At 26.8% G+C, this 25,170-nt stretch overlaps 2 protein-coding genes across 2 annotated transcripts in view; one reads left to right on the top strand and one right to left on the bottom strand.

Annotated features, from left to right (window-relative positions):
• Positions 1 to 862: 862 nt before the first annotated feature.
• Positions 863 to 12,943, bottom strand: LOC107163647 (uncharacterized). The gene is made up of 20 exons (XM_089228508.1): positions 12,721 to 12,943; positions 12,500 to 12,630; positions 11,755 to 11,873; positions 11,546 to 11,693; positions 11,302 to 11,465; positions 11,114 to 11,242; positions 10,432 to 10,596; positions 9,765 to 9,920; positions 9,345 to 9,515; positions 9,141 to 9,258; positions 8,835 to 9,056; positions 8,232 to 8,307; positions 8,022 to 8,167; positions 6,770 to 6,840; positions 5,563 to 5,637; positions 4,450 to 4,524; positions 4,316 to 4,377; positions 4,097 to 4,256; positions 3,767 to 4,034; positions 863 to 3,637 (listed from the first exon to the last, which is right to left on the bottom strand). Exons 2-20 carry the CDS (start codon positions 12,618 to 12,620, stop codon positions 3,537 to 3,539), a joined length of 2,547 nt encoding a protein of 848 aa, XP_089084634.1. The 5' UTR covers positions 12,621 to 12,630; positions 12,721 to 12,943; the 3' UTR covers positions 863 to 3,536.
• The window catches only part of LOC107163666 (cytochrome P450 306a1-like), a 37,314-nt gene continuing 24,507 nt past the window's right edge, over positions 12,364 to 25,170 (top strand). Inside the window, exons 1-2 of the mRNA XM_015511198.2 lie at positions 12,364 to 12,567; positions 13,238 to 13,429. The gene's annotated coding sequence lies outside the window, so the exon portion shown is untranslated. The remainder of the gene's footprint in view (positions 12,568 to 13,237; positions 13,430 to 25,170) is intronic.

Raw genomic sequence — 25,170 nt, 5'->3', positions numbered from 1 at the left:
CCTGTATTCCTGTGAATGCCACGGATCGATCATATTATTCATATTGTAATGTACGCGATTATGATTATGTATATTGTGTAATATATTATATATATAGGTATAGCGTATAATATAGGTAATTATTTAAAATATAACACAATCTGCAATGACAAATTATAATACTCTAATGAAAAGAAAGCTCTATCGATTACAGAGCATTTGCTTTTCCCTAAAATCAAAAACGACTGAAAATATGTCATTGGCATGTGTTGCGCAGAATAACCTACTTTTAAAAACACATATTTTATATCAATTTAATATTCTACCCCTGCCCAACATGCAATGAAGACTACTCCATCAAACACATTATCGTCCACTGCCCAAACTTCAATGAAGCTAGGAAACATTTCGACATCCCCGACAGCCTGTAAGAAGCAATTGGTCCATATTCCAACTACCATAATATAATCTTATACATTTAAAAAAATATTGATTTGTATAACAAAATGTAAATTGTAAATATGTAAAATTTTTGTAAAAAGCTAATAACCTGTGTAGTTGATGCTTAACTAATAAAAAAAAATAAAAATATTCTACCCATCATCCATTAAGGCATCAAATATCAACACTTATTTATGTAAGCATCCATAAATAATGTAACATTTTTTTGAAACAAAACAATTTTTTTTAAAAGGTTACAAGGTTCAGAAAATATTAATATGCTTAGGGCTATATTTATTTATGGCACAAACATCATTCTTACAACTGCATAATCAGAGCAGTTTTAGGTTTTTTTCACTTAACCAGTTTGTTAACAAACATTCATTTAGAAAGACTTGATTTTGAAGGAGGATAGTCTATAGTTTAAAATGCAAATAAAAAATAGGTAAAATATGAACATTTACTGATTTATATCTTCAGTTACAGACATAATATTAAAGTTTTTACATTAATTTAATCAATATATAGCATATATTTAATGTAAATACACATTATTAGATATTAGTAGCCAGTAGGTATATTAAATCATACAACTATAACTATACCCAATATTCCAATAGATTCACTTATACAATGATAAGAGTATGTTTACATTATGAATATAAGTTTGTGATACCAGACCTGCTAGGACAACTAGGGCTAAAATGTTGGGGGATGTAGCCCCCACCTGATATTACATAAAAAGTAATGGGGCATTTCCCCCACACTTCCAATTACATTCACTTATAAATATATGTAAAAAAATTATACAAAAACAAGAAAAAATATTTATTTACTCAAGTTACATTTCTCACAATAATAATATGCATTCTGTATATTATAGTTCAGTGCATAAACAATACAATTATTATACATAATAACATGTAATAGTACTAATATGTACCGTCATCAATTGTTTACTTAAAAACAAAAACAGACATAATATAACTAATGATATTTACCATATTTATCATAAAAAAAATATATATAATTATTAACTTTAAATAAAAATTTAATTACTTAATATTTTCCAAAACATAAATTAGTAAAGGAATTTTAAAAAGTTTATTGATATTATAGAAAACAGTTAAATAATATAATTTGGAGGGCTATTTCAAGTTTTAGGATGACTAAGCGGGTCAACCCTCCCTAATAGCACTAATGCCTGCTATATATGAATTTTAGCAAATAAAAAGTTGAAAAATATAATATATTCAGATAAAATAATCAATATTTAATATATGCATATAATATATATATATTTTATATTATGCAATATTAGTGTTTAGAATGATTGCACATTATTGTGTTTCATGTTCATATTTAGAGAACAAAATGTGAATGACGTTTATGTTTTTAATGAATTCAAACGATTCTTGATAAATTCAAATTTATTTATAAATTAATAAATATCGATTAATAATATCATCATAATACTATATAATAACATTTTTCTGTTATATTTATTTGGTAACGAATTATTATAAAAACAAAATGTGTGTAATTCCGCAGGGCACAGCTTAACATAAAACATCAATATTATGATTTACACAATTTTGAATTAGTATTTAAATGAACACATTCATTTTTTAGAAAACATATTAATTTAAAAAAAAAATGAATGTGAACGAATTCAAAAATTATCAAATTTAATTAAAAATGTGTAAGAATTGAGCAAATATTTTGATAGAGGTATTTAAAATTTTCTCTACCTGGGCAAAATGACTAATTATGATTTAACATGAGGAGGGAGGATAGATAATTTTTTATATAGACAACAGAAGCTTTGTTCTCCTGCCAAAACAAAAACATAAAACTATTTGTTTGATATCTACATCACTACACACAGAAAAATAATATATATTAAATATTTCAAACAGATTATTTAATAACACCCTTTTCTAATCTATAATATGTATAAAAGCCAAATACCACTCACCCATCAATATTTCTTAAAAACGACAAAACATAAGAACCTGAAAATTGGAATAGTGATTCTTATGCTCTAGATTGCAACAAAAAATCATTTTAAAAAATTGACACTTTAAAAACATTTAAGAAGTTATTTGGAAAAACCTTCATCTTGATAGTTTATCAATAGTACTATTAACTTTTTCGGTTATATTTATGTAAACAGCTAACAAAACGATTTGTATATTATAAAATAAAAAAGGTTCAAGTGGCAAGACGCAAGTGGTTATCACTCTGTTGTATAGTAAAACTAATTTCGTCCTAATTTTAATTTGAAATATTTATAAAAAAAAAGACGAAACAGTACCTATGTATTTACTATTTTTCAACTGCTATCATAGCAACTAAGAGAAAATTTGTGTTTAATTTTAAAGCTTTATGACCCAACAAACATTTTTTTTTTTTTTCATTAATACAGAATAAAATTCAAATTTCTATAATTAGCTCAAAACGTGTCAAAATATTTTGAGAATTATAATATCATGTATAGAAAATGATAAAATGAACAATATTGGTGAAAATTTAAATATCTACAGATATAAGTTTTTGAGTTACATCAAAATACAAAATTAGTTTTGTGTATATTCATGTTTTTCCTTAATTTTTTTTGTTGCTTTCCTAATTATTTAAAAAATTTCTGAAAATTTACAAATACCTATATTCGTATATAGCTATATATATTATCAGAAACCATCCTCAAAGTAGAAAATCGTATAAAGTAGTATGATCTGTGGACATACAAAGAAAAAAATTTCAAAGTCACATCATTGTAACAATGTATTCATAGCTTGGTTCAGAAAATAAAAAATCTGGTGGGGAGGGATCTATACCCATACCACTGCTCGAGCTATATCTGTGACTAGTTGGATAGTTTCTGGTCATTTATAGTTCATGGATGTCAAATATGATTATAATGATTTACAGCTAATTAGTTAAAAACAAATTATCAAACAAAAAGCCATTAAAAATTAATTCTCATATTGGAGGGATAGAATACTCTTAGCAGGCTTTTGAGATCATCAGCTTTGGATATATTTTTATTAGTTTAATAATTACTTTAAAATGTGTCATAAGCAAAACTTTACTTTGATAAAAATCTTAAATTTTTATTTGCGTTTTTTTCGCTCATGTATTATCACATGTGTTTGTAAGTGTCCAGTTGTTCGAAATGCATCTCCGCATACAGGACATTTAAATGGTTTTTCACCTAAAATATTAAAATAAACTCAGTATAAAAATGATACTTACAATGTCATACAACATTGTTTTAAAAATATATGAGCATACAAACTCAATAGGTAAATACTTTGTTAATTATAAAACTATAACTAATTACCTGTGTGTTGACGCATGTGAACTTTTAAAGTTGATGTTGTAGCAAATAGTCCATAACACTGGGGGCACTCGGCTCGTTTCATCTGACCTGAATGAGTGATTTTATGATATTCAAGTGAACTCTTAGTGGCAAATGCTTTGTTACAATCCTGTTCATCGCATTTATATGGTTTGTCACCAGTGTGAGTTCTTTCATGTCTTTCGAGATCAGCATTCTTTTTAAATATTTTCTCACAGAACTGACAAACTTTTGGAAATGGTTTTTGCGTCTTCATATTTAAAATAAAATGTTTAAAATAGTTCTTAAAATTGAAATGAGTTTACAACTTACAATACTAATGGTTCTTTCTTCTGAATTGATAGCTATATTTGGTACATAAACAACTTTTGGCTCAGTTTTACTACTTGCTTGTTTTATATTTCTGTTAACTTCATAAGTGATACTATTCCTCTTTTTCAAATTTAATGAACACATGTTTTGTTTTTTTGATCTACAATTAAAGTTTATTTTTAAATGAAACTTTAATAATATCATTACTTATACACTTACACAATCTTTTTTGCATCCGATTTAGATATTTTATTCCCACATTTTTTTTTTCTTGAAGGAAACTATTTAAACATGACACAATATAAAGTATATATGAGATTAAGTAAATCCCATATGTACAATTAATATACTACCTTTTTAGTGGTTTTTTCTGCAACGCTTAATGATATTGATTCATTTTTAGTAGCAGTTGTTACAGATTCTATTCCCTATAACATAACAAATACATACAATTAATGATTACAAATAACGTTTTATTATTATCGATTAAATAAATATTCAAGCAGGTAAGGTGTTAGTTTTTTAATTTCTGACGAACTGAAAAAATATTTATACTTATTATAGTTATTAATTATTACAGAGAAGGTAGTAGGAAATCATTGAAGGAATTTTAGTTCAGTAACTGAGAGATGGTTTCAATAATTTTACAACACTTTTGAATTTCCTACAACCCTAGACTTTTATTGTTACTAATAAGCCAATGGAAACCCTCCTTCTAAAATGATGACAGTATATTGCAGATAATATCAGTATTTCATCTACCGACACTAATTTTTTTTAATAGTATGTATAATAGACAGTGCTTAACAACTTAAATTTAGCATTAACTTATCTAATTAATTTAATACCTCTTTAATGGTATTGGTTACTAAAATTAATGAATGAATTGATTCATTTTCAATTGAAGTTGTTGCAGGTTCTGTTCTCAGTAACATAAAAATACACAATATTACATAAAAATCTAGAATAGTTATACGAATATCAGGTAAAAATATACTACCACAGGTAAGGTAAAATAATCTATACTCTATTTCAGAAGAAAATAATCATCCAATCAATCGTTGTCAGTTCTGCGCTCTCCTACCAATGACATGGTAATAATGTGATGGTCAAAGTGCCAATTGCATGATTTACAATGCTCAAAAATTATATTTTTTTCATTTGGGACAATTTATTTATACTTATTTCACAAAATGAGGAATTTATATTTGAGTTCAAAAACAAGGATTCAACAAAGACTCAACATTTCTAAAATATACCTAATTTTTCTATACCACACCCTTTTATTAAGGGCTGATTAGCCAGTAGAAACTATCACCCACTTTCCAAAACATAACATTCAGTAAAATATAAATAATTCATTCATCATTAGTATTATTATAAGATTATTAATTTAATTGTACTATGTCAATTGGCCAGTGCTTAGCAACTTAAATTTATATTTTATACATAAAATTATATATCACCTTTTTAGCGGTTTCTTTTAAAACATTTAGAGACATTGATTCATTTTCAGTAACAGTTGTTACTAGTTCCTTTTCCTGTGACATAAAAGAATATTAATATTAATATAGCTAATAGAAACTGCAACTCATTTTCTAAATTATGACTGTATACTGTATAGTGTATACATTCAATGTAAATCAGTAATTTACAGTAGACATTATTCATTAAATAATATGTATGTGTATGAGCTTTTTTTAACAATATTGCTGTTCTATTTTATTTTCTAATAAAACATTTTAATAATTAATTTAAATGTTTCAATTACATCCAAATTAAACATCAATATTATCAATCTAGATATATTTTTCAACTTATATTAGTATCAACCAACTATACTTTGTTCAAAATAAGAAACGACTGCGGCTGCAACCAGTTTTCGTTGGGCAGCTGTTAGGAAACACCCGCTTATCATCCCGCCCAGTCAACTATCTGTATATCTAGCTGTTATACTGCCACGCCCATGCGCAGTAGCTGGCCGCCGCAGTCAATTCTTATTTTGAACAGAGTATAGGAATAAATAAATTAGTGATCAGTAACTCATTTAATTAGAACAAAGTATGATTGATTGAAGTTTCTAATAAACTTATTTTTTTAAATGAAACCTAAATTTTTAATAGAATAGTTAAATTATATTTAACAGCCTCTTGAAAATGTTAATAATTCTGAATCAAACTGTTTTAGCTAAAAAAAAATACATATTATATAAATGATGTAATATTATCAGTAAAAAGCAAAAATTATAATATATTTTCAAAATATGTGAATATTAATAATAATTAAATACATGCCTAATGAATACACAACTTTACCATACTCTTCTAAATTATTGTAGTAGTTATCATTTATCAATTATCCCTAAAACCCCAAATTACATGGTCTATTTTTAATGAATTCTATAAGATTCTTTAAATTAAGCGATGAGTAAAGAATACTAGTATACAATTAATTAATAATTAGGCCTATCCAAATTGATTTATTTTGAGAATTTATTTAATTGTTAATCAAACCAAACAATCATAAAATATTAAATAATTAATATTTAATAAATAATATTTGAATTAATATTCAAATATTTCATTATACTCTAAAGTTAGGAACATTCTAAGTGCCCACTACAGACTTATCATATATTATAAAATTAATTTTACAAATATTTAAAATAAATACCTGGTTTTGGACAACAGCATGTTTGATTGATGGTTGATCTTGTTTCTTCTTTAAAACAATATAGCTATCACCTACAAAATTTAGATTATAATGAATTAATATCTTTAGCTATCATGGGATAAACAACAATATACTTCTTGTAAGCACTTGTAAACACAATTAAAAATTAAAAATTGAAATAATTTACAAATTTATTGGATCTAATTAATGAGAAAAATAGTTAATAAAGAGGAAATTTACTTATTGTCTTATTTGCAGAGACGAATATTTTAATACGCTCTAATATTAATAATAAATAATCTAAAATAGAAATCCGGGATGTAGATATACTATATCGCTAAAATGTTATGTTATCTATTTGTTAAACAAAGATAACATATACATATGAGTACAACATCCTCTTAAAAGGATGTTAACCTGCATGTGTAAATCCATTCTTACTAAAGCATAAGTCAGCATAACATCACAATTTTACATTTACAGAAATATATTTACCCTTAAATTAAAATATTAGAATGAATCAAACATAATGAAATTTAAAAGTCAGAATACTATATTAATATTATCCATAGCCTTAGACAGTTTTTAACTTTTATATTTTCATGTTGACGCAATGAGCATTTAAATATTTCTTAAATATTTACAATTTAAAATGCATAATAATATAAAATTCTTACCTTTAGATCTTATAGTATATCAATTCATTCTAATATTAAAGATTATAATATAATACATTTTCTCTACAAAAAATGTATCATACTATGGGTTAGTATGGCAGCGATAATACATAAAGAAACTAGGTTTTACTATCAAATATTTTATTCATTAGTTTGTTATTTCTATTGTTTCTAGCTTAAAGGTAAAATTTACCAAACAAATCACAATATTTTTGACTAAATTCATTTTCACTTGAGAGATTGTATAATATATATGCATAATACAGAGTGTCCCACAAGGATATCTCCTGAGATAATAAATAAATCAAAAATCTGTTTTTTTTTATTAAACATACATAGACAAAGGCTACATGTTTTTATATAAAAATTTTATTAAATATTTAGGTAAAAAACTTTAAAAATTCTTTTTTAATTTAAATTTTCATTAATCTCATGATTTTTTATACTTTTTTTTTGGTTTAAAGATAAAATAACAAAAAAACTGGATTTTTTCTAGGCTGTGAGTCCTCCTCTACGGTAAATCCTCACGGGACACTCTGACTCTGTATATGTAAAATATAATAAATATATAATACCATCTGCAAGAGAATATGTCAAGTTTTCAATTTCTGTGTGATCACTAGCTATATTAGAAATTGGACTTAAAATATGATCATAGTGTTCACTTTCAATCAAATTTAATCCAAATTCACATTGAGTAGTAATTGGATCATTGCAATCCCTATAAAATATAATATATATGTATTGAAATACTTTTTAATTAAACTATTTATTATATTAATTACTTTAACTCTGTATTATTATCACCACTTTGCAATTCATAAGCTACTTCTTCAAGCCATTGTTCTAACTTTGAGGAATCTAAAAATAAATAAATTGTATAAACAATTTATTAAAATATAAAAAAGTTAAACATAGTACAAATACAGATTATTAGATTACTGCATCATAATTTGTATGAATAAAACCCAATCACCCAAATCTACACACTTCATTCTATCTGATACAAGTATTGTGAATTACAGATTATGTTTTAACCTAAGACTTCTAGGTATAGATCAAACGGATATTTTAGAAGAAATGCTTGGATAAAAAATAGTAATATTGTATTAATTCAACATTTTAAAACTATTTATTGAATCAATTGTATTTAAAAATATTGTATGGAGCATTTTTTCTTACAATGTTGATTTATCTATTAAAAAAGTGTAGTAGTTAATTTTCAAATATTCAAATAGAATATTATTTTACACATAGTCACAATTTCTTTAAAATGTCAACAAAGAACTCTTTAAACATAACAGTCTGGGATCTATGTTAAATATCCAAGAATACAACATGCCAAAAGCATTTAAAAGCTCCTTTTCTTACCAAACACATTTGTTTACCTTTAATTAAATGTATAGTTTCATCAACTGTTTCTCCACACTTTGTTACTTGATTTTGAACATTTGCATGTACATTTTTAGTTTTCACTCCATGGAAAACATTTAAATGTTTATTAAGAGCATTGATACTATTGTAAACACATGAACACATAGAGCATTTATGAATTCTTGTTGGCTCTTTTTTAACAGCATGACATTTTTTCATATGATTTATTAAATGACCTGTAATAATTTCAATCATAATTTTTATTTCTAATCCATACAATAATATGTTGAATCTAAGATGCATTAATACTGTTTAGTGACCTTTTTGACAAAAACTCATTTCACAGAATTCACATCTAAATGGCCGTATTCCTTTATGTTTCATCAGATGTCTATTTAATGAATTTTGTTGAGTAAAGTATACTGAACAATCTGTGCACTATATAAAAAAATAAAAATATTTAGCTCCTATGTACAGCACATATGTATAATAATCTGATTGTATTAAATTTACAAATAACTAACTTCAAATGGTTTTTCTCCAGTATGTGTTCTCATGTGTCGGCGTAAAAGATTTGACTTATTAAATGACCAGTCGCAATGATCACATTTAAATTTTTTTATTTTATTACTTGTTTTATGTAATTTTTTAAATTTTGTTGCAACTTTATGATATTTTTTCAATATTGAATCAAACTTAAATTAAAAAAAATATATATATGTTATTAAATTTCACTGTAGTGAATTAATCATCAATATTTAAATACCTTATTTTAAAAATTAGTTTATTAAAAATTGACAGTATTTTGAACTAAGATAATAAATATGAACTTTATTTTAAGAAGTATTAACTTTTTAAAATGGATCATAATTATTGGTATAACTACAAACTATTCCCTTTATAATCAATTAAATTATCATAAGTATATTATAAATTAGACTTACTTTTTTATGTTCTTTGATGTGCATTTTATACTCTGACACAGTTGTAAAAGACATATTACAACTTGTACAAGTTTTAATAGAAGCAATAGATGTTCCTTCACCAGGATTAATTAAGTTTTCTTGCATACAGTTTTCTTTATGAATGTCCAATCGATACTGAAATTTAAAAAAAAGTTTATAGAACCTTAAAAACATAAAATAAATAATATAATACATCATACAAAATATAAAGTATTTGCTTATTTATTATCTGTAATGTACAGTAATAACTGTGGTTTATAGAAAGCAATTATATAATATTTTCTTTTCAAACCACATTAATACTATTTTACTTTACACATTATAAATTTATAATTTATTTTTAATATTAAAACCAAAAATTCAGCAACATTTATTGTTTTAATTTTTAGTTAATAAATATTTATTCTTTTTTAATCATGGCTAAGAAATTATACATTAAACCTATAAAAATGCATGATAATAAATAGATAATAAAAATGAATGTAAGTATTACATTTTGTGATGAATTTTTAGAATTATTAAGTAGTAATTACTACAAGCTTATATCTAGGCTTTCTAAAAATGATTCATGATTATATTAAACAGAAATCACTAATTATTTAATATTTGATCTATAAACAATAATATATTATCTATTAATAGGTACCTGGTTGTCAAATATTTTATCACAAATATTACATGTAATCAATTCTTCAGTTTTATGAATTTTCAGGTGAGCTTTAAAGCTAGCAAAGCGTTTAAATTCTTTTTTACATTTTGGACATTTCAAATTACTTGTTGAATGAGAAGCAATGTGAAGTAAATAATTATTCTGTCAACATAAAATAATATAATATGTAAATATTTTAAATAATATGGAATAATTTAAGAGGTCATGCCCGCATGTGTTGTCTCCGTCTTACAAGTGCTTAACATAACATACCAAATTTTATGTTCAGCAGATCATGCTTAGCTTTGTTAGTTTAAAAATTAGAGTGAATTGACCTCTTATAAAATTTAAAGGTAAGATTTTTATTTAGACGATCTTATGGGCTTTTTACTATGTATTAATTTCAAAGCAAGTTATAAATATTTTAAGATGTACAAAAAATTTACAATTTTAAAACTTATAACTCACTTTAAAATTAAAATATAGTAAAAAGCCCATGAGGTCGTTTTGAATAATACTCTTACCTTTAAATTTGATAATAGGTCAATTCACTCTAATTCTTACACTAACGGAGCTAAACTTGATATGCAGAGTAAAATTTAGTATGTTACGCACTTGTAAGATGGTGACAACACATGGGGGTATCATGTCCTCTTTAAGGAAAGCTTTTATCACTTACATTGTAATTAAATGATTTTAAACATTTCAAACATTTAAATGGCTTATCATTCAAATGTTCTAATTTATGTTTCTTATAATATTTCCAGTTATAAAATTCGTGTAAACATAAATCACAAACAAAATGACCCTAGATAAAATATAAAAATTATTCATCAGACTAAAATTATTCATCAAAAGCTAACTTACATTAGTATCAACAGGACTCTTAGCAACATCATCTAAAATTTTAATAGCAGTTGAATAACTGTAGTTTCCACTAGTAATATCAGTGTTGATCTTAACTTGTAAATGTTCTGTCAAATTATTACTTTCATTAGTGGTTTTCGTTGTATCCAATTCAGATTTATTAACTGTAAAGATATAAATTGATGTAAAATTGCATTTCAAATAAATAAAAATGATTAGCTATTATAAAGTATAAACTAATTACAATCTGTATAAATGTTTTGGAAGTGATCATCAGAGTTCGTAGTAAAATTAATATTTTCAATTGTAGATTTATCAGATTCAATATTATTTGAAATAGTCTGGATATCACTTATTTGTCCGTTAGAATCGACATTTTCAAACGTAATTAGCTGTAAAATAAAAAAATAAATCAATATCAAATAATAGAGGAATTGTAACAATGTTCTTTACCTGTTCACCATTTACAAATAATGGTTGTTCATTAGTCTCTATAAGGAATGTTTGCTCCAACAACAAATCATTTAATGGAGCCATGGCACTCATATCGTGACAATTATCCTGGTCTAAAACTAAATAATAATAGATAATAAATAACAAACTAAATATAAACACTTTTAAAATTAAGCATTTAACAACATAATATGGTTGATCATACGTTTACATTGATTATTGAACAATCAAAATATAAGTCTTGAGGAAGCCTATAACATGAATATATTGAACACACGAGCAAATATTGTTGTTTAATAAACAATTTTTTTTATAGACTGTATCAGTCTCTTTTTTAAAATTTTTTTTTTCATTAAGTGCAATAATTTTTTGTCAACATTATGATTATAACTATAAACAATTATTAATTTCGCTTGATAAATTATAGACTAGGTAGGTAATACAAATTAGCAATCTTAATCTTTAAAATATACTTAACAGTCAAATCAAAGTAACATAAATGTGATCCTAAAAACTCAAATTATTTGATAAAAAATATGATAATGTTTGTTGCACTGATATTATAAAATATAAGAGTACATTAGAATGCATTAGATAAAAAGGGTTTTTATTGTTTTTAATAATATCATAATAGTAAAATGTTAATCTTTTGTTTTTTGACTTTCTTTCAAGTATAGATTATTGTTATTGGTACATTCTTTTACTTTCAAGCATCAACGCTCCACACAAATGTTTGGCTACTTACTCATGTCTGCACATTCGTCAGATAATTGTTCAGGATGAGAGATCAGTGAATGATCAGCATACGATAAGGTAATAAATTCTGAATTGGTATTTTTCAACATAATATCTAGTTGATCATCCATGTTTAAATGTCTGTTAAAAATAATAATGTATGGTAGGTACATATTGAATTAAGAAAAGCAAAAAGTAGGTAGGAATAAATCAAATTAAGGGTACACTTACTTGCTGGATGTTCTTTACAATTGCTTTATCTTATAAAATGGATTACAGACATGAGCAACCAATATCAAATATCCTATCCAACTAATATGAAATACTTTTTAAATGCTACGTAACTTGACATCGTGTTAACTCACTATTGGGGACTAAATAAATCACAACTGTTGTACGCTCATCATTTATTGGCAAACTTAAATATTGCAAAATGCATTACGAAGAATTTAAAACCAATAAATACTCAACATGCAGGTATTCTCTTCAGATTCTATACAATGGGTAGGTATGTCGTTTGTGTGGCACATCACATACACGAAAGGGTGAATGTACCCCGAGAGCCGATTGTTGTGTTGAATCATAATGTCAAACGTACGAAGTACTAAAGTACTAGACTTTGAAGGTATATAGATAGATGGTAGAAAAATAGAAAATAGGTAAGAAATTTAAAAAAATCACATTATTACGTTTTTACTTTTATTGTTTATCTAATATTCTAATACGTCATTGTTGTATTATTGTCTAGTTTGGTTATCAAAGTCCAGTGTGGAGTCTAGACGCTTTGATAAAGAAACGCGACTGCGCGAATTCGCAAATCAAACGGTGGATAGATAGCGCGGAAAACAGAAATCAATCATTATAATATCGTCAATATCCATACGCTCGTAATAATACATTTTATTATTTACGCCTTGTGGACAAGACGAAGATAAAATAGGTACGTAATGAAATAATGTTATTATCTATTATTAATACATGAAAAAATAGAAAACATTAAATTATTTTAATACAATTTAAATTACATTATATAAAATAGGAATGTAATAAAATAGAAAAATAAAAATATTTTTTATTTGTTATGAATACATTAAACGACTATGTTCGTTTTTCCACAGCTTAATTCGATATAATCGCTTCGATTGATCTTATCCACTCGATAACTCAGCATTTTTGGAAATTACAAGTGTAATACAGTTGAACACTAAATAATAATAATATACTATCAGTTTTTTCATGGTCATTCTCATTCATTAATGAAATATTCTTCGGACCGAAGTCTATACTTAGTTTTTTTCATCAAGCACAACATTTACGTTTATTAAACCTAGATGGCTAGATGTCGCAGCTTAATTCAATATTATTATTGAAAATTGGTATACTATCGTTTCACACGATTGGTGGCTCAATAGTTAATTATTTATCAAAAATCACACGTCTCTGTTGTGAATGAGAAAGACGACTTGTAATCGTTTTTCATGAACGAGTGAAAAACCAAAGAATAAAAATTGGAAACCTCTGCGGCTTTATGTTATTATGTCTTAGCTTGGTACCTAATAGGTTTAATGCCTACGAGTTTTGGTGAGCCGCACATAATGTTTAGCATTGGCGCAAATAGGTGGGGGTTTGGGGGGGACTTAGTCCCCCCAGTTCAAAAGTCAGTAATTAGTACTGAGCATATATAATTTTTAGAAAATATTATAGAAGGGGCTTTATTCCCCCCGAAATAATTTGTCTATTTGCGCTTATGATGTTTAGGGATAAAAGTTTTAAGCACGTAATAGTTCTTAATACAATAATAACCGTTTAGCGAATGCGGTCGGTGTTTCATCTCAGTTCAACTTAGTGACAGGTAATTCCAAAACAATCCACCAAGACTTATCTCCATTGATTTTAAAATGATGTGTGTTTTTTTTTTTTTTTTTTTTTTGTGTCTGTGTACAGCATAACTAGTCGAAATAATGCTTCGATTTCAAACTTTGGGGGTGGTTTCCGATGTAAAAGTGAAGATCCTTGGTGCATTATAGAGGTTAAAAGTAAACATTTTCCAACATTTTTCAAAAAAATCGAGAAAAACAAAAAAAAAATGACAGAAAAACAGGAATTTTTACGCAAAATCCGTTTTCGACCAAATCGATTTATTTATATGGTTGTAATTCAAAAACTAATCATTGTAAATACTTGAAATATTCACCAAATGTTTATGGTAGTGCTATCTATGTAGAGTTTAATTTAAAAAAATTTTTGACTTTTTTTGAGTTATTTATAGACCACTGAAATTTTAGACTTTTTTGAGAATTTTTTTTGAAGTGTCGGTAAAAAAATTTTGGACCACCAAAAAAACTTGAAAATTTAATACAAGGTTCCTTATGTGTTTTTCTTATTGTAAAAAAAATTAAAAATCGTAAGTCACGATTTTTTTTAATAAGCGTTTATAGTTCAAAATTTTACGAAATCTGTCGAAAACGCGAAAATTTGCAAGTAATTTTGAAGTTGAAAAATCATAAAATTTTTTGCATTTATAACTAAGGATTAAAAATACAACACTAAGTTTTCCATATGTTTTCCTTCAAGTAGCTATAGAGAAAACTCGAAGCATCATTATAGGAAAAATTTTAAGTGCGTTTGAATTTTAAATTTTTACGAAATAGCGTAACGATAACGATTTATCCTCAAACGAATTTAAATATTTGTTATTATTCAAAAAGTATAATCCTAGATACTTGAAAATTTTACCAGTTATTAGGATTGGCATTTTCTTTAGATGATTTAATTTTCAAAATATTTTGACTTTTTTTTGAGATATTTATAGACGACAAAAATTTTCAATTTGTCTGAAATTTTTTTTTTGAAGTGGCGATAAAAACTTTTTGGCCCTATCAAAATACTTGAAAATTGAATAAAAAGTTCCTCATAAGTTATTATTATAGTGATTAAAAAATTATAAGAATACATAGGCACAATTTTTTTTTATTAGTATTTGAAGTTCAAATATTGACTTAATACGTAAAAATTACGGCAATTTTCAAATTATCTTAGATAGAAATTCATAAAAGTTTTTCTTTTTAATTCTAAGATTTGAAAATTTAATACAAGGCTCATAATATATTTTTACAATAGCAGTTGAAAAATAAAATAAATGTATAGCCTCAATTTTTTTTTTACATGTATTCAAATTTTAATTTTGACAACATACGTAAAAATCACAAAAATTCGTAAATTATTTTATCCTAGAAATTCATAAAAAATTTTCCTTTTATACCTAAGATTTGAAAATTTAATAGAAAGCTCCTAAAATATTTTTACAATAGCAGTTGAAAAATACAAGAAATGTATAGTCACATTTTTTTTTACAAGCATTTAAATTTAAATTTTGACAACATACTTAAAAATCACGAAAATTCGCATATTATTATAAGCTAGAAATTCATAAAAAAATTTCTTTTTAAATCTAAGATTTGAGAATTTAATACAAGATTCCTTACAAATTTGTCAGTCTTTATCACAAAAAAAATGTCCACCGGAAATTCAAATTAAATTTTTATTAGCATTTGAATTTCAAATATTGACAAACATTTGTCAAAACCATGAATATTTGCAAATTATTATTTTAATTCATAATATTGTTTGTATTTATATCTAAGGTTATAAAATTTAACACCAAGTTTTCCACAAGTTTTGCTTCAAATAGCTATAGAGAAAATTTGAAGCGTCATTATAGGAAAAATGTTTTGAGCGTTTGAGTTTTAAATTTTTATGAAATCGCGTAATGATAACGATTTATCCTCAAACCAGGTATTCGTATATATAAGGTATTATGAATTATGATAACTACACTAATTGATTAACCATGCCTTATGAAAAATGCGTCTTAATTAAAAAATAAAATATTTGTTTCAAAATAGAATATATGACAATATTTAAATATAATATATCCTAGACTGACAAATCATCTCCGTTCAGAATCGTTTTTCGTATACAATGATACCTATCATTGCATTCAAATTTAATACCATCCATTACAGTAACCTACTGTATAGCAGAGCGACATCCACGACTTACCCCCTTTTTTTAGTTTCATTAGTCTTTTTAATTGAAAACTGAAAAAAATCATCATATTGTAAAAAACGTTTATTTAAGTTCTTAAACTGTAATAAATTCCTAATTTTTTAAATGCATTTTCTTTGCGATGTTTGAGAGGAAATAATCCCAGCTCTACAATGGTTGATGATATTACACTAAATACTGTTAGAACGACATTTTAGTTATTTCGTAAAATGTATTGCTACAATATTTTCAAATATGTATTGATGTAACATTTGAGATGTACTTTGCTTTTTACTAATCTCACATTTTATATTTCAATTTTAATATACTATACATTAATTGTTTCTCCCTTGTGCGTGAGTATTTTATATTAACTATTGATCTTTAAATGACCAGCTACACTTATTATTTTTAAAACCAAGACAAAATACTTTTTTTAAAGTGCTGATGAAATAAATACCACATATAACTAATATCAAATGCAGGTATAAAACTTGTGTTTTTTTTTTCTTTAATTAACAATTAAAGTTAAAATGAGTGGAATAGCACATTTTATAGAAAAAATTCGGCTTATGCGACTAACCTAACATTTTATATCGAAAATAATTTTTTTTTACTTTTTTCAATTTCTCTTATACCTATAGATTATTTTAAACGAAGTTGCAATATTTTGGAAATGTTATGGTGCATAGAATATGCTTAGGTATATATAAACATTCAGTGAATGTTACATATTATTATACGCATGGTTATTAAACGTTACTCTAAAACTGGTTATGTGTAAAAATATTAGTTGTTCCTTAATTTATTATTTGTTTTTCCTGCCGCTTTTGAAAACCATTGTAAATTGTTACTGTTGACCCTCTCAATTAAGTATCAGCTAAGTTCAATTTATTACCAAAAAAGATGCTGTTGAAGAAAATCGAAACCGTCTTAACTTATAAAATATACCATATTATTCAAAAATGTAAACCACTGTAAAAGGTAACTCGACTGCTAGCGAATCTTCCTTCAATTCATTCAAAGCTTTAAGTATTTTATATTATCCTTACTACTTTATATTTACTTATGGAATGAATTGTACAGATAACAGATTGAAAATTCTCAATAAACGCCAAATAAAAATTAAAAATATTATTAGGTTAAAATATTTTGAAAATAAAGATAGTACATTAGTACAACATGTCAGAATCACATATTATGTATACCTGTGTCTTAAATTTTCCAAAAACAATATTTCCATACCAGCATACCTATACCTACTTTTCAAAATAATGATAGATTTTATCGGTAAAAGAATAACTGCTTGTACTATAATACATAAGGTTTGCACTCAACGCGATTGTATATAACTGTATTACCTTATTGAAGGCATTTTCTAAAGGTATTACCTAACCTAACCTAACCTTACTATAGGTACGTTATTGGAGTTCCAAACTTATATAGAACGCCGTGTTCTTTTGTCGACACTAATGGTCAATGACCATATTGTATAGCACATCTTGAAGTTATTTTTATTCCACACTCTCCAGTATTATATTTACGGCGGAAAAACCTAATGTTAGATCCCTATAATATAAGTAAACAGTAGGTACTTAATACCTATACAGAGAATATATATGTTGTTTATGAAATAGGTAGCTACTGGCTACTACCTATATACATAGAATATGTGCGGAGCCGGATGTTTTTCGAAAGCACTTCAAAACTATGTTTGAATGATAGGAAACTGTCTTTTGATGTGTACAAAACAAATAATTTGACTGAAACAATTATAGAATTATTTCACGATTTTTCAATACCAGTGAAACGCAACAACTGTTTATTATACCTATAATAGTTATTATAGGTACTTAATGGTCTCTACTTATTTATAGCAAACAACACGTGCCGTACAAGTTATAGTAAGTACTATCCATTTATGGGAGTGTGAATTAAGGATATTAAAATAGTATGTGGACGTATGGTACATCGTACATGTATGATATTGTACTTAAAATATGTTTAGGTCACGGCCGTTAGTAATTATTATCAGTTATCACATTGCAGCTCCGTAAAACTTAACCAACTCAAATATTTTCCATTTCTGCGTCAGGGCCGTTGGGTTATTGGAAACAAGTTGCATTTGTAGATTCTAAATTATTTTTATTTTTTACTTTTATTTGATTACTCGTTGGTACATTTTCATGAAGCACCTTTGAGCAAATCATAACTACTCAAGTTTTGATAGGTAAATATAATTATAATGGTACTTTTGGAAGAGACCTTTTTTTCGAAATTCTCAAAAAAAAAAAAAATTGATAAATCGTAGAAACTTACGAATAACTAACCATCAAAAGCCGTCGACAAATGTTTATAAATCCTCACTGTACATAATAATACCCACATAACTTTAGAAGGCTATAAAAAACATTTATTTATTGTTTTCTCCGAAAAAATGTTTAGAAAAAACCGGCGATGATCACTGTCAAGACAGCCACCCGGTATTTTATGTAAAATAATCAACTATAACTAACAGTAAATCCACAGAAATTTCTGTATCAAGTCAGTATACATATATATGATGATTTACTTTCTTATTATACACATTTATCTTGTAGTTCCATGAATTAATTTAAGTTATCGTAAAACAGCAGACTATTATACTATAAAGTATAAACTCGTACTATTGAACTCAATGTTTGTGCTCGGTAGGTACTGTTATTTATTTTAATTATTTATATACCCAGCCGCGATATGATTATACTTTTCAAAAGAGATGCAATTTTATTGGTATGTGGTCGTGATGGTAAGTCCTAAATTAAATCAAGAGTAGTTCTGGCCTCTGGGACAGCTAATAGGTTAGAAAATAATAGAAAATCGGCTAGTTTGCAGATTTCGTATTATAGGTACTAGGTACTCGTATGCTATACCGCCTATACCTGAAACTAAAGTTTGTGCACACCGCATGTATTATTATGAACTACTTATGTAGGTACCATATTAATATTCCTTAACAGTACTGAAAAAATATATTTCGTCAACTATAGTTCAACGTGCCAATGCACGTGACATACCCACCAGCAGCCAGCTGGTAACTATATACGAGTACCTATCTAAATACCTACTTAATAATAGTTAGCTGTTACTCAAATCATATATTATAAAATATAAAATAGATACAATTTTAAAATTACTAGTCTGCACTTAAAATGTAGGTACTGTATTGTGGGGTGCATTGATGTTACGCGAAGTTTATCGAATTTAAATTATAATAAAACTGCTTAAAATCTTAATAAAAATAATTACAAAAGTTTTTTAACAGTAAACAATAATTATTTTAAAATGTATAAACATGTTTTAATATATTTATTTTACACAATTCAAAGTTATTACAAAAACTATATTTTTTGAAAACAATTGAACTACAATATTTTGTAATTTTTTTAGCTTTTTTAAAGAACATATATTTTGTGTTTTAAATTCTAAAACAAAATATTTTTTGAGACTTTAAATGTATGAAAACGAACTTTGAACGACCAATTAACTAACTATAACTTATAAGTGCTCAGATATTAAAGCTTAAATAATCGATTAGGAGTAGCAACAGGGTTAAATAAGCCACTGAATTATTTCAAAAACCTTAATATTTCATTGGATAATAATCATTAAATAAATCATCCTGCAGTGTACAATATTATATTTTAAATATTATTATAGTAAACTTACTGTGACTGTATATAATTGATCTTATACATTATTATATATATATATATAATATATATGCAGTGGCGTTGTGACCGGTGTTCATCTAATGCAACTGAACCAGTCTTAGAAATTCATTAGCTAGAATTTTTGTTTTTGTTTTGTACTTCATAATATTACATGCGTTTCAGACTGTATCTCTAATAGTTCGTCAAAATTAAAAAAATATTGGGATAACATATGAAAACTGATACACAATACGACAGACGTAATGTGTATACGCATATAGCATCATCATTCATCACATAGCCGTATCTTAATAATTTATTAGACTTAATCAAAGTAATGACATTGAAATCGACGGTAAGAATAGACGGCTACGCACGCAGACACATACACACACACTATTATAATCATTATTATTTGTTTTTAATTTTTGTTTATCTAATGAGGCGTATCATTAATTAGTGTCCGGGAGTTGTGCCTACCTCTATAAGTACAATAATTATGCCCTCGAACCGAACAGGTAGGTAAATGGGGTGCGTTACGATTGCGTATGATACGATTCCGTATGGACCTTTTCATTATTACGATTGCGTACATTATACCTACCAATACTTAGTGCAACATTGCAGTTGTTCAAAATCGTGAAAATTTGTAATGTAACTTATTTTAGGAAACGATTGCTTATATTTGATACAATTTCATATACGTTACCGAGACTATTATTTCCAGGCTATGTATTAAATAATTATATACATCCAAATTGTAAATTTCCAACTAATATTTGGGCTGAAGAACCTTCAATAAATAAAAGGTATCATATTTTTATAAATTATAAGAAAAATTTGGAAGTATTCTTGTACAATATAACTTTAAAGTTTATGTTCTGATACATAAAAATAAAGTGTCATAAAATATTTAGATTATTATGAATTCTGTAATTTTTAAGTATTTTAATGTCAGAATAACAAATGGTCCAGAGAGTTTCCACAGAACTTTTAACGCTCAATTCTAGAACTCACATCCACCAATATACTTTGTGCTTGAGGCATTGAAAGAAATGCAGGCTGAAACCAATATAAAAATATCCACCATAAACAAAAATATATCCAAAGCTATTCCATCTAAAGATATGCAAAAAATTAACCATGTAATACAACTATACGACCAATTTAAAATATATGATAATATATTAAATTTTTTATCAGAGACTGGTTATCGATACCAAGGTTTTAATTTATAACTTATAATTTGTATTTTGTATAATTTAAGTTTTTAGTTGAATAGAAAATGGTTTTTTAAATTATATTATTATTATTTTTCATTTAATTTAATTTAATAGTACATGTTGGCAACGTTGCACTCATTTTCGTACGCAATCGTAATGTTTTTGAGGCCTAGGTAGAGAAATCGTACGCAATCGTAAAAACGTACGCAATCGTTTTACTAAAAGGGACAAACGTACGCAATCGTTTATCACCGGGTAAATGTTTTTTTTTAGCCGAGACCCAACTTACCTACTACTTTTTTTTACCCGGGACTCAACTTTCCGCTATCAAAATGTACCCAAATTATCGTGGACCCGATTTACCAACCCCTTTTATACTATACCTTTGTAGGTATAAGGACTAAAAAGACATTTTAATCTAATTTAAACACCAGTGGGTTCTGACCTGTTGATTAAATGTCAGATTAGACTCATTTGTTGTGTTGAGTTGGAAGGTTTTCATAGATTATATTATACATATTCAGAGGTGTTCCCATTAATTTTTGGAGAGTACACTATATCATCAAAATATAAATAATATGTAATGCTATAAAAATATTTTTCTTATGGTTTATAAAAGTAAAGCCGGTAAAGATCGTGTCAATAATATGGAAAAAATGTAAACTAAATTTTTTATACATCCTCTTTATATTACGAATATTTTATCAATCTTTACAAATATTGTATAATAATGGTATAACATCGTATATGATTGAAAGCATACGCAGAATATTACCCATAATATTGAAAAAAAAAAAATTTGAGAGTATACGGCGTATATCGTATATGGCATATATATACTATATGCAGTATACCCTATGGGAACACCCCTAATTATATTATATATTTATATACACATCAAAGGTACATTTATACTACTGTCCACTTATAATATAGTTAATAATAAATTACCCATAATATCCGTCTGTCTGACTACACGGTTGTTACTATATAATCCGCATTGCCACGTGATTTTCAATACCATTGTCTTATGTTAAAAAATTCCATTCCCTCAATTCCTATGGATATATTATTACAACGGATGTAAGTAACCGATTGTCTTTTAAACGTATTGTTTTATGCACAATAAATTGATTAATCGATAATCTATATAGGTACTAAATTATATAATATGGTAGACATATTATATATAGATACTATTTGTTAGTCAACTTCACATTTATTATGAGCCCAAGATATTTTTATATGCAATAAAGAAATAATAAAAATGCAATTAGATTGTACGAATATAAAAAACGAGTATAAGGCTTCACTCTAAAAGTACATAATATTTCATCATTAATTTTGGTCCTATTCCATTCCACCAGTCGTTTGACCGATTTGTAAAAAAAGCGTAAAGAACGAATAGTTCAATTTAAATAAAGCTGGCAATTATTTCATTAACCGAGGTATAATTATTATCGCATGTTGTTTTCAAATACTCTTTTTAATTCGAACTGCAGTTCGAAAAACATATTCGATTAGGTATTGTCGGACGGTATTGATAATAATATTACTTTAGCAAATTATGGGGTGTGATATGGGTTAGGGTATATTATTTTTAGTGTTTACTAGTTTTGAGTCTATAATATTTTAACATTAATTAGGATATATCATCCCGTAAGCTTTAGATCGTGGCATCGTGCGTTACTATTATAGGCAAACACATCATAAAGACTTTAGTATGTCGATTCTTCTGTTCGAGATTTCCTGGCGACCTCTGATAATAAGGTATATAATATAATATTTATGAAAAATGTTCGTGTATTATTATAACTATTATGAAAAATAAATGTTTGTTTGTTTTTCTTACTATTTGGGACAAATACACGAAACGTGTATATTAACCCCACAAAATGACTTATATATAATTACATCAACTAGACCTCTGAGATCAGTAGGTACTCACTCACAGCTATGCCACTAGTAAATAATTTCTTAATATCTAATTATACCCATCATAAACGATGTTTTATTATTCAACTTTAAGCTAACGCATAAAGTATGAAACACCAGAAATACCAGAAAGTCGCATCGGTCGCGCTCTCGTATATAATATGATATTGAAGATTGTTTTTTTGCACGTGTACTTTTTCTTTTTATCGCACCCTACGGCCTACACTACGAACCACAACCATAATCGATATATAAGCCATAATAGGTATAAAATAATGATATTATTTTATTTTTCATCACATGATGGGTAGGTACGAAATGACGAAAAACAACGGATAAATTGATATTGAAATGCTTACACGATATTAACGTGTGTATACAATACAATATTAAAAATGACCGTCGTTATATGTATACGTGCGCGCTCACCGAGTTCCTTGACCCACCGGTGAAGCGGGTCGGCGGCGGCGGGCCTGTTTTCTCGGGAGACGAGTCAGCAGCGGCACGTTGGTCTTCGATGTGTGCGCGTTTCTGTGTACGTGTGTGCGTGGGTGTGTGTGTGTGTGTTGTGTGCTCGGTCTCGTATAATATAATAATATGTATAATATAGTCAGTGGTTCGTCTGGCCGCAGGTTCAACGTCCGGAAACAGTGAAAGTGGTCCAGTTCAAACAAGCCGCTGGGTGTTCCGGGGGTCGTTGAACCGTAGCCACGCTCACGTCCGACGACGTATACAAACACGCGGGCGGCACACGTATTTTAGTGCACTAGGACACGACGACTCACACACGCCTATAATTTACCCTGTCCCCCGCCACGTTAAACCCTCTACTCGGAGACCGATAGCATAATAATATTATAACAACGCTGCAGTCATCGGTAAATGACGGCGTGTGTCACGTGTGTGTGTGATCTACATATTTAACTTGAATGTGTGTGTTTTTTAACTGTTTTTTTTTCGTTGTCGCCCCCCTCCCCCTTGCGTCCTACCATAAGGGCACTGAGTCAAGGTTCATCGCGTCTTTTATTATTATTATTACGTTACGCGCGTTTCCATCGCTCATTTTGGGATGTTTATTATATCCACTGTATTATACGACTATTATATTGTATAATTTATACTCTTAAATGTGTGTATTACCAGCAATGGCGTTATGTAATAGACATAGGACATTTCTCAATATAACGGATTAGGTTAGGTTAGGTTCTTATTTATTTTGTTTTGAAAATTATTAAAATTATTATTACATGCAAATTATTGAAAATTAGATTTCATTCTTATACGTCATACTATGACGGTCATAGTCTTATATATATATGTATTACGTTGGCTATTAATAATTTTAAGGTATAATTTATAAATCTATTTAATGTATTTTAATTATTTATTCACCAGATATATTAATTATTATACAACTTAGATTTTAGCTTCATTTCTATGTTTGATACAAATCTACAAACAGTGTAGTTAAAATGGGCATTTATATAAGATATCGTATATACGTTTAACCTAATTACCTCGCCTAAACATATTGTAACACTGTTTTCTATTAGTAGGAATGAAATAATAGTAATTAAATACAATATAACATAATACTATAACCATAATACATTTTAAAAGTTGAATTTTACAACATTAAAATTTCTAAATTAAATATGATTATTACGAGTCTTAGAAATGTACATATATAATATATATGTATATTTATTTATTTATTTACTCATTTATTCATTTATATATAACAGTAAAAACCTTACTGAATGATTTAAAAATAATATTATGTA

This window comes from Diuraphis noxia, unplaced genomic scaffold (assembly GCF_037042655.1).
Source record: "Diuraphis noxia isolate RWA-SAM2 unplaced genomic scaffold, SU_Dnox_SAM2 contig0005, whole genome shotgun sequence".
Lineage (NCBI taxonomy): Eukaryota > Metazoa > Arthropoda > Insecta > Hemiptera > Aphididae > Diuraphis > Diuraphis noxia.
Note: the sequence above shows the minus strand (reverse complement) of the source record. Positions and strands in the feature narration are given on the sequence as shown.

Coding starts and splice junctions, on each gene's coding strand:
- LOC107163647 (XM_089228508.1), bottom strand. CDS start 12,620: ATGGATGATCAACTAGATATTATGTTGAAAAATACCAATTCAGAATTT. Junction 8,168..8,231: donor GATAATAATACAGAGTTAAA/GTAATTAATATA, acceptor TATATTTTATAG/GGATTGCAATGATCCAATTA. Junction 4,378..4,449: donor CAGAAAAAACCACTAAAAAG/GTAGTATATTAA, acceptor ATGTTTAAATAG/TTTCCTTCAAGAAAAAAAAA.